This window comes from Erinaceus europaeus, chromosome 14, assembly GCF_950295315.1.
Source record: "Erinaceus europaeus chromosome 14, mEriEur2.1, whole genome shotgun sequence".
Classification (NCBI taxonomy): domain Eukaryota; kingdom Metazoa; phylum Chordata; class Mammalia; order Eulipotyphla; family Erinaceidae; genus Erinaceus; species Erinaceus europaeus.
Genome location: NC_080175.1, coordinates 88,168,120 through 88,179,600, shown reverse-complemented (window position 1 = coordinate 88,179,600; position 11,481 = coordinate 88,168,120). Strand labels below are relative to the sequence as shown.

Sequence of the window (11,481 nt, the reverse complement as noted above, 5' to 3'; positions counted from 1 at the left end):
GAAGGAAACTGTCATTCAATTCTGTGTAAGTTTATGTTCAAGGCTATGTTTATATAACAGGGTGATCATTAATTGAATGTCTTGCGTGGAAAGTACTGATTTCTTTACACCTTTAAGTTTATTTCAAAACAATGTTTACATTGATACGTTTGCCATGAGATGAAAAAAAAAAAAAGGAAACAGAGGACTAAAAACATTCCACGTAGTTTTAATAGTTTAGATTATTGTATTAGAGACACATGGATAGATGTCATCTTTTGGAAATGTATGAAGTTAATTCATTGCAGATGAGTCATAAAAGGTTAGTTAAGGGGGTCGGGCGGTGGCGCAGTGGGTTAAGCGCACGTGGTGCAAAGCAAGGACCTGCGAAAGGATCCTGGTTCTAGCCCCCGGCTCCCCACCTGCAGGGGAGTGCCTTCAGAACAGGCGGTGAAGCAGGTCTGCGGGTGTCTGTCTTTCTCTCCCCCTCTCTGTCTTCCCCTCCTCTCTCCATTTCTCTCTGTCCTATCCAACAACAAACAACATCAACAATGGTAATAATAATAACCACAACGAGGCTACAACAACAAGGGCAACAAAAGGGGGAAAAATGGCCTCCAGGAGCTGTGGATTCATGGTGCTGGCACCTAGCCCAGCACCCTGGAGGAAAAAAAAAAAAGGTTAGTTAATATGTGCATCTAGGACTTTGTAGCCTCTGGCATGAGAGTCTGTTTGCATAAGTATTTTGCTATCTACCTCCCCCCTTCCCCCACCCACGTTTTTGAGTGTTTTTCTTCCAGACCAGAATAAATGCAGACTCTCTTCTACTCTCCAGGTGTGTGGGCTAAAGAGAATTCTTATCTACTTAAAAGTTTATGTTTCTCATCACAAACTAAATTGTTCTATAATTTACAAATAAAATCACTTCTCTTGTGATAATAAGATTTTGGGGGTTTCTAAAATAGCAATTTACCTAAAACCCTCTAGGTCATGTAATTTCCTCCATTCATAGAATACGCACTGAAATTTTCCCTGGTACTGGGTGTATGGAAAAACAAGCTAAAGACCAGTAGTTTTTACACTTTGTGAGAACATGTAAAGTACTCTAACTTTTTTTGTTGTAATGAGGAATCTGATCCTATAGGTACAGATTAGCGGTTGGGCTTCTGACATCTAACAGGTTCTCAAATGATGGTGATATTGTTAGTCTGAAAATCAGGTATTGCTTAACAAACCTATAGACTGTTTTAATCTAGAAATCTTAAGTGCTCTGGTCAGCAAGAGCAAAAACACAATTGCCTCTTGAGTATTGATCACATATTCATTTGTTCATGCTCAATAGGGGATTTTTTCTTTTAATATAACAATGTTAGAGTGATGCAGTTTATTTTTAGCTTACTGATAATTTAGAAGCTATCAAATAAGATTTTTTCATGTTCTACTTGAGGAAATAAAAAACCAGGCAAATTGAATATATGCCCAAGGTCATATAAGTAGCAGCAACATGTGCACTAGAACCCAGGAACTTTGACTACGCTCTCAATAAAGAAATGCTAACCTCTTTGGCATTTTCATTTATTATATTCCCTTTGACACAAAACCTGAGCATGAGTCAATAGTGATTAAAATTTCACGTTTAGATGCTCACAATAGTTTAAACGATAGCAATATCCTTGGTCTTACTGACTTTTCCCAGCAGCTAAAACTCACAGTAGGCAACTTTCTCCTAACAATTATAAGAGTATCCACAACCCTCTTTCTTCTACAGTTCACACTTGCAGTTTTATTATAGACATTTTGCTTCTTAATTTTCAGAATTCAGGGAGCAAGTGAACAGAGAAATGAACAGGTCATTAGTTAAAAGGCAGGGGTTGAATCTGTAAAAGGTTGTGGCAAAGCAACAAATAGGAAAGAGTGAAGGGCATCGATATTGATCTTGCCTCTCATCTTTCCCACTGTCTTCTTTCTATTGTGTAGTCTCTCAAATAAAACAGACTTTATTTATGGTGTGACTGATTTAACACTACAGAACTAGTCCATCATCTGCTAATTTGGTCCAATTAAAAACTGGTCATAGGGACAAGGCTGGGAATTAAACTCATTTGGAAGCACACTTTCTGATTAATTTATGTCCTGCTCATTTATATCACTTCTTCTAAAAGACACTTTTCAGGGTGCTGATTTATAGAGGTGGTTTTTTTTTTTTTTTTTTTTTTTTTTTTTTTTTTTTTACAGATTCTAGAGTCCCTTTCTCTCAACACATTTCTTGCATCTCTGAAGACGCCAGTTTCCCTATCCCTGGGGAGGGGGGGGTTATTGTTCAAATATTTAATAGGGGTTGTCTAAGATTTTCTATGATCCAAAATTAGTAAATCACATCCAAGCAGCTAAAACCACACTTATGGAGCATATCCACACTACATAACTTTATATTGTCATAGTTGCATTCTCACTTAATCCTTACTATTCCTAGAGCTAAATACTAGTATCCTTGCTTTGCAGTTGAAGAAGTCTTATATTTAGTGCAAGTAAAATCAAATCATACGCAGCAGGAAGTAATAGTTCAGAGACTTGAACTGGGAACTATACCTGGAGTGTCAGCCTACACTGTCAGCAAAGGCTACAAGGAGTAATGTCTGGACTAACTCAACATTTTGAAAAGGGGAGGGGGACCTGTTTTGCTCCACTTCTAACTTTTTAGTCGTCACACAAATTCTTGTAGGTGTTTCGCTCCCTATACTTAGCCTCTCCCACGCCCTCTTCAATCTTTTGCTTTTGCTGCTGGGAGCGTCAGAGAATGAATGCTACTGCAGCTGGTGAGTGGGCAGGTGTAGCCACCATCTGCTCTGGGAGTCCAAATGAGCACAAGAACTTCGCACCCAGGACCTGGCCCAGGAGCCAAGGATTCCAGAACTTGCTGGTGTGTGCGTGTGTGTGTGTGTAGGGGGGCGCTAACCCTGCCCCCTCGCGGTGACGATTGGCTGAACCCTTCTAAAGTACTAAACATTGATCACTGAACCTGCTCGTCTCCTTAGCAACTCAAGGCGAGGCACCTCTAAGGAAACGCGACCTGTCTGCTGCGGCTTCAATGGGGTCTTCAGTTCTTCCTGCCCGAAGGGTCCTTGAGAAGCCTGTTTGTTTTTCCCGGCGCTAGTCTCCACCCATCCGTGCCTCCCATTGGCCGATCCCGGTGGGCGGATGCGTTCCTATTGGTCGGGGGGTGGTGTCTGTTCCTGGCCAGGGCTGGGGCGGGGCCTGCGCGCGCTGAGCTTGCCCTTGTGTCTGGAGCCGCTAGAGCCGCCGCCGCTACCGCCGCCGCCGCCGCCGCTGCAGCCCGAGCATCCGGGAGCCGCCGCCGCCGCCACAGCCGCAGCCGCAGCTTCCAGCGCCGCTTGCACCGCTGCCGCCTCCCCTGCCTGGACCCCCTGAAACACACTGAGCACCAGCGAGCGGCGGCTGCTGCTGCTGGCTGGCTCCCCTGTCCCCCCCCCTCCATCCCCTCCGCCCGCCCCCCTCCCTTCGGTGACCTGCCCACTCCTTGCAAGCCCTCGCCTGCACCTTCCGCGACACCCCGGCATCCCTGCACCGCCACCTGCTCCAGGCAGCCCGGGCGGGCGCTGGGACTTGCTGTGCGCGCCGAGAAAGGCGAGCCCCTAACCCGTGCCTGGTAGCCGGACTGTCGCTGCTGCACCGCCGCCACCACCACCTCCACCACCGGCAGCAGCAGCAGCAGCAGCAGCAGGAAGAGGCAAAGGAGAAGAAGAAGAAGAAACTCTTTCGCCCACCCGAAACCCATTCTGCGGGTGTGCTTCGCTGCTGTCGCTTCTGCCGCCGCCGCCGACCCTCGTCCGCGGGTTCGAGCACCGCAGAGGACGGCGGGTTCTGCGGGCGCCACGAGGAAGACACCGGCAGAACAACCCACCACCCTCGCCCCCCCCCCCCGACCACCACCACCTCCGCAACCCGGTGTGACCCGCATCACCAGCGCCTCCTAGCCTCCCCCCGCGTTCCGTCCCAAGCCTTTTAGACAAGGGACCATGATTTGGAAACGCAGCGCCGTGCTCCGCTTCTACAGTGTCTGCGGGCTCCTGCTACAAGGTAATCCCCGCCCCGCCGCGGGGGAACGGCAACTTCACGCCCATTCCCCAGCATCTGCACTCCACCCCATATTTCCACTCTCCCCTGCCAGTCCCCGAGCCCCCCGCGATGGCACCCCCTCCCCTCGCCCGACTCCCCCGGTGCGGCAGGGTAGGGTGGGCGGGTGGGGGGTGGCACTTTGCTCGCAGCCCCTCGAATCTCTAGCGCGAGCCCAGCCCGTCTCGCCCAGCCCGCAGCCGGCCTCTTCCGCGGCACCTTTCGCCTTTTTCATTCACCTGAGCTCCCCCCACACCTCGCACCTTCCATTCCCGCCGCCCCCCCACACCACCCTCCCCGCCTTTTGGCTGGCAACTTGCTCTGAACATCCCCCCACCCACCCTCCTCCCTGCAGCTCCTACCCACATCACGCTCCCAATCAACCCTCTCTCCATCTCTTGTCATCTCTTTAACCTCCCTCCACCACCACCACCACCATCCCATCCCCTTTTTTTTGCGGGTCGCTCTTCTCTTTTCCCCTGCCGCTGCTCCTCCTCTCCCCATCACCACCATCATATCCGTGTGTCTTTAAAAAGTGTGTGTGAGCCTGGGAGCGAGCCACCGAGACGGCGAGAACAGCAGCACCGTGCAGCACCGTGTGCATTTCAATAACATCCCGGGGGGGGGGGGATGTGTTGTGAGACGTGTCATTCACCTAGGAAGAAGAGAGGAGAGGGTGTCTGGGATCTGGGGGGGGGGTGGGGGGAGAAAACAGTTTTTTAAAAAAATGAATGAATGAAAAGGTCGAGAAATTAAAAAAAAATACAAGACCCAAATCCACTTTTTTTTTTCTAACAAGCCGACTTTTTGTTATTCAGTCTGCGTGGTTTTCCATTCCATTTCTCTCTCTCTCTCTCTCTCTCTCTCTAAAATAGCAGCTACTTTACAGCCAATAGACTGTCGCTTTCAGTCCCTAGCCCTCCACCCTGAGCTCTCTGCCGCTTCTTTCCGTAATTAATATTATCCTTTCACGTGAAATGTAGAAACCCCTTTGACCGCAGTAGAGAGAAACAGTGTAAAACACTGTTTTATGCCAATCGCTGGCTTTAGATGCAAGTGACTAGGAAACTGAGATGCACTTTTCCCCCAGGTCCCCCACCCCTCCTCATTTGGAGGAGGGGGTGCTGTGTGGATCGGAGCACGGTGCTGGTTATGAAATAAATGCCGGTGTGTGGAGTCAGGAGTAGGTGGCGAGAGGACACTTTGGGTGGTGCTGGAGCCAGAGGCTGCATGCTTGGGCCGGATGGACAGGGACCCTACGGTGGAAGATTGTGGCTTTGAACTGAGTAGTAGTGTAGGGATGTGGCTTACCGGGGAGAGATTCAGAGAGGATGGATGTCAAATGATAGTTGAGGCATTTTCATTTTGAAGCTTAAGTGACTCTTGATCTCTTGGCAAATCTTTGTCCACCCCTAGCCCCATCTCTCATCATCATTTTGTGTATTTGTGGGAAAGACAAGTTGATCAAATGTATTTGCCCAGGGTAAAAGGAATTGGAAAGTGTGACACATATAGACCTATAGGCATGGAAGACCCAGTCAGCCTTTGGAGGATTCAAATGAGGTCAATGAACCATCTTTCAGTAAGTTCTTGGAATGCATCCCTCTCTCTTAGCCTCCTCCGGGATACGGAGACCGAGACCAAATGTATTTTTATTTGTGCGTATTTGTGAATGTGACAAGATATAGTGGGCAGAATTTTTTGTGAATTAACTAACTGACCTTGCAGAAATATTTTCTGGTTTTTTTTTTTTTGCATTTTATGTTGGAATGTAAATTTCAGATATGTCATGTGCCAGAATGCTCCAGAAGGCAGACAGCCCCTTCTTCCTGCTTAGCTGTTTTTTTTTTTCCCCACTGTTCACACCCTCACCCCCCCCCCCCAAGTAACCCTGTTGGCTGACACATTACTGGTGTTCCTAATTCATGCTGAAACATCTTCTCAGAGACCCCACTTCACCTCTCGGTAACTTGCATTTTTCAGCTCTGCTCTGAGTGTGTGTGTGTGTGTGTGTGTGTGTGTGTGTGTGTGTGTGCACACACGCACGCGCGCGCGCCCTTGCCTGCCACACTGCCACACTGCCACACTGGGTAAGGAAATCAGTTAATTTGGTGATTGTGATGAAAATTTGACACCGCAGGATGTGTTTTCCCTCACAGTCTATGAGTGCTGACCCCCGTCTCGTCACTGCACACACTGCCCGGTTGGTGCGAGATTATTATAGAGCATGTGGGCAGTGGACGCCACTTGGAGATCCGCTCCTGCTCCTCTCTGCCTTCAGCATTTCCCTGTGAATTGTGTATTCCGTGCACTGCAAAATAACTGTCTGCCGGTGCCTTGCTTTCTCAGCCTGGAGGAGGATTACACTCTCTCTCAACCAGGAGAGATTCCATCAGCTGCATTCTGTTTTAATAATGGAATGAGTCTTTTTTTTTTTTTTTTTAACTAAGTATGTAAACCAGTGATTAAGCCAGTGCTGCTTTTTTCACAGTAGATTTGGGGTGGTGGTGGAAGGGATATGGGTCTCAGAGAAAATGCACCACTACAACTACCAGCTGCAGCGCCAGCAGCAGGTCCAAACAAACAAACAAACAAATAAATACATATTCTATGTAACAAGCAGGGAAAGAACATCAGCTCAAGGATATTTTGGTACTTATGATCATCTTAGATTAATCCACCAAAAGAAGAAGAGGGTTTTAAAAAGAAGAAGAAAAGAAAAAGGAAAAAGAAAAGAAAAAAAAGGAAGAAAGAAACTAGAAAGGGGAGGGCGCACAAAGCACCATGGGATTGTCTTCTCATGTTTGTGGCTCCCTCACATTTATCAGACCCTGGGCCATAGAGGCACAGCACACTTTGTTGATATTGTCAGTTCTTGCTCAGACAAATTGCTCATGCCTTCCTTGTTTTAGTCTTGGCTGAAGACATCGCTTCAGGGTACAGATTTATAGTTCTCCCACCACCCCACTGTCTGCCTAGGACTTTGGCTAGGTTGTAAAATGAAAGATTTTTTTTTTTTTTTTAATTCCTGGGCACAGATGAAACACTTTTGCAGATCATTCCTTTCTATGTGCAGGAAAGGAAGGGTGGTAGAAAAAACCAAATAAGCAGCTGATTTTGACTTGGTGTGTGTGTGGGGGGTGCCTGTTCTGCCTGCGACTAGTTATGACTTGGCACATACTGTAAACAGCAGCTTATTGCCCCCTTTCTGGACTCGGGTGCCATTCTCTCACATAAGTAATACTAATCAATTTATGGAGCTGTAGTATTATTATAATCCCCTTTGTGTAGTGTGTACGATTTTTGACAAGAATAGTTATCTGGACATATTTTTTGCTTTGTTTTCCACTGTCACCATTTATTTTTATTTTTGTTATCAAGCAAAACCAGTGTTTTAGCTTGTCAATATGTGGAGTGGTAAGTAAGTCAGTGGCAACGTCAAGCCAGTGATAAATGAGTGGAGGGAGAAGACTTAAATAATTCTACTCTACAGCATCATCCAGTTTGTTCTCCATGGGTCTTTACGAAATGAATCGTTAGATTGCAGAATAAATGTTATTTCTGACGAAAGTATAACTTAGAATGTAGACTACATAAGTAACAAACTTATTTTCAGTGCTAAGCTGGAGAGCATCTAATGTTTCCCACTCACCACATGCCACCCTCACCAGGCTCCCACTCCCCAATTATATACAGAGAAAAAAAAAGTCTGGGGTAAGGGCAGGTGCCACTTTAAAGAAATGGATTACTCCTGAATGAAGAGGACAATCTACTGGCTAGCCACCTGTAACTAAAGACCTCCCTTGCTTGCAGAAGAAATCCATTCAGTCCAGTTGCTAGTCCTCTCAGAAGTTGTATCCCTTTTCACACCTGAGGGGGTGCTGCAAAGAGAACAGTCTTGTTTATCCCAGGGGCAAAACAAGAAAGAAGGACCGAATGTCACTAGGAAATAGGCATGCATATTGGATCTCAGCTTCACCATTTCAAGATCTCTTTCTCTCTCTGTCTGCATCCCTCTCTCTCGCTCTCTCTCTCTCTCTCTCTGTGTGTGTGTGTCTCCATATGGGAACAGAGCTACAGAAAGACAGTGAGGAAGTAAAGACCATAACTGAAGGCCATAAAGCTATTACTGGAAACCTGGGTCATGTACGTGACAAAACAGGCACTTTCCCAAATGAACTATCTTCTCACTGGTTGGTTGCTTTATTTCTTTTTAGAAGTTTTACTTGAAAACATACAACACACACACTGGAATTTTAGTAAAAAAAAATTTTTTTTTTTTGCCCACAGAAGACACTATGAATGATTTCTTATATGGTAGTGGTAATGATTTCTTATATGGTAGTGATCATTAAATTAAAGCTCTGTTGCACCTAGGCTACTTTTCTCTCTCTACATATCATGAATCTCCCTGTCCATTATTAAAAATTACAAAATACACTTAAATACACTTGATAAAAGACCAGTACCCATCTTTGTGAAAACATCTCTCATCGACTTGTCACCTTCATTTGTTGAGTGTAATGACATCCTTGAGCTGTTTCTCACTCCTCTCTAGCTATGTGGTTAGTAGCAGCAGCTTTGAGAAGTACAATGCATAGACTTCAGAGGCAAAAGCAAGTAGAGCTGGCTTGGAAGAGGCCATGGCAGTAACCTACAGAGCAGAACAGTAAAATGGTAGATGCTTAGTGATTAAGAAAATCTTTCTGCGTATACATGGAGCTCTGGACTGTTGCCTACCCTGATAAGGGAGCTGCTTTGTTCTCTGTGCCCCATATCTGTAACTATTTGGAATGCTGGGAAATAATTTGCTAGCAATAAACATTGATTGAGGTGGCTAGCCTTATAAGATCAAAGACTGGGAAACTATCCCTGTGCCTTTAAGTGATATGACAGTGTCATTTAAATGGAAGTGCAAGGAAAAATAAAAGGTGGAAGACATTGTAAAGTCACTTCAGAGCAACCTGAAATCACCACGAACTGCGTCCATTCTTTTTTTTTTTTTTAAGCGAGATGTACACGGGGTCTTAGATGAGTGAGCCAAGTAGGATTTATTTAATGTGGAGGGTTTTAGAGTACACTAATAGTAAATATAGACCTGTATCTTAATGTCTTGTTCGATTATTCTGGAATACAGTCTGTGAAATATACAGAGACAGAGTCCTCTTTTTAACAGATTTTGTCAGGCCGCTTAGGCAAAATGCCCATGGTGTAGCAGCACACTTAGTAAGTTGAGGAGGCAGAGAAAGGAAATCCCAAACCCAGGGAACAGCACTTGGGCTGAAATCAGATGCCCTGTGTGGAATTGGCAGAGAATGATTTTATATTCTTAGAAAGCTCTAGTGCTCAGTAGTTATTAAACTTAGGCTTCCTGAGGGCCAGCACTAAACCTTATTCATCTGGGCAGTTTCTTCCTCTCAGGTAATAGCTGCGTGATAAATGGTATTAGGTTGAATAGTAGGTGTGCCCTAATTTCTTCTGACTAAATACTCCCTTCTCTTCACAAGAAATTAGCAGTCGCTTTGTTAAATAATGTATATGAGAATCCACTTTTCCATTTTAGTAGGCTGTACTGGGTTAGGAAATAGAAGAGAAAAGCAATCAACTATAGGGCTAGCTCTTGATGCGCATCTTTAAAATAATGCTCTGTGATGAGTCATTCTTCACAGGACATTCCCTACCCATTTCCCCACCCCCTGTGATTAAAGAGCTCAGCTACTTTGCATTAGATTATATCACAAATCCATCTCCTGAAAAAAATGAAGGGCATGATTTAAATGTACTGATTTAACCTAAAATATTGAAAAGGACAAGTTCATTGCCAACACTCTATTTGAAAATGTCAAGCATTTTTGGAGTGCAGTTCTGTAGTACTAAAAAAAAGAGGCATCTTCTGCAAAGTCCTTGTGTAAAGAGGTGGGTGGAGATTAACCTAGAGCTCTGGCAGCTGAAGCCCCCTGCTGTGTGATGATGCAAATGGCATCTCAGGCCTAATGTAGTCTGCAGCAAAGGGCGAAAGCACAGGAGAGTAGTCACGTGGCATGAGTGAAACGGGACGTCTTTTCCTAGCTTGTAGTGGACCTGAAGCTTTCTTTAGATTGTTGTAACCAGCACGTTTCGTAACCATGTGAGCTCATAACTGAGCAAAAGTGAGAATGCGCATTTTAGAGATTACTGGAAGAAGTATATTCTAATACAGCCATCCACATTTCCATGTATTGGTGAATGTTTTTATTTTTGCAAACTATCAGGAACATGGGTCAGTCTAATGAAATGAATATAGATAGCATGGTTCAAGCAGGCTTTCTACATAGTTACATGTGTTTGGCCTAATACTTGTTGGCTGGGGAAATGTTCCATTACCGGCTTCTTATATTGAGAGTAGAGTTATCCCCTTGTCTTTATACTTAGTAGAGCTTTCCCTGTATGATGAGTACACAATAGTTTTAGAAAAGGAAAAAAAAAAAAGGGAATTAAATATCCACTATATGTTCTCATAGTGCCATAGAGGGAAATTTGTATTATATTAAATCACTAGGGAACTCTGAATAAACAAACACACAGGGAAGGAGTTCTTTAAAAATTAGGTCTTATATATCAGTTGTTACAGAAACACTATCACGAAAGCTTGTCAGTTACCAGTAACTAAACTAGTTTTGTATATTTTTTATCCTGTTTACCACAGAACAAAATAACCAAATTATGTATATATACCAATTTTTATTTTAAAAATGAGCCCAGTTGGTTGTGTTAATGTGTTCAGTGGGTTTCTTTAAACAGATATAAATAGTTTTCATCTTAGAAGTGTGCAGTTTATTTAAAAATTGGGAAAGTAAATATTCTGCTTAATTAGGTATCAGTTAAATATTAATGCCAAAATCAGGGATGTAATTATTGAGAAAGGAAATATTCCTCAATCATTTATCTATATATATGCACATACATACAAGTTTAAAATGTACAGCTATTTTTAGTCTTGAAGGACATATTTATAATTTTGTAAGTAATCAGAGTTTGAGGCTCTCTGGGATAAAAGTGAGTGGAAGGCAAGAGTTTATTTTTTGCACTTATTTTCTTTTACCCTTTATATGAAGGTTACAAAAATGTATTTTTTGGAGATCTTATTAAACTGTATTAATGATTAAAATTTCCCCTTAAAAACACACTGACAGATGTGTACAATTTGTGAATTGTGATAGACTTTAGCATTTACTCTGGATCCTCTTTGAGCTTCTGAAACTGAGTGTCCAGAACTGCTGTTACCTAAAAAATTCAGGGCTTGAGGTTGTAAAGGAGATATGCCAGAGCAAGAACCCGCCATTAATTAGCCCCACTCTATTTGAGAGGCCTTTGAAGTAAATATTAAGA

The 11,481-nt window shown here is 44.0% G+C and overlaps 1 protein-coding gene across 4 annotated transcripts in view; it reads left to right on the top strand.

The window, feature by feature from the left end:
* The first annotated feature begins 3,294 nt into the window (after positions 1–3,294).
* CADM2 (cell adhesion molecule 2) overlaps positions 3,295–11,481 on the top strand; it is a 1,068,981-nt gene continuing 1,060,794 nt past the window's right edge. For all 4 annotated transcript variants that reach the window (XM_007531179.3, XM_060172115.1, XM_060172116.1 and 1 more), the window contains exon 1: positions 3,295–4,077. In XM_007531179.3, the coding sequence (XP_007531241.1) occupies positions 4,017–4,077 (61 nt within the window). In that variant the 5' untranslated portion in view covers positions 3,295–4,016. The remainder of the gene's footprint in view (positions 4,078–11,481) is intronic.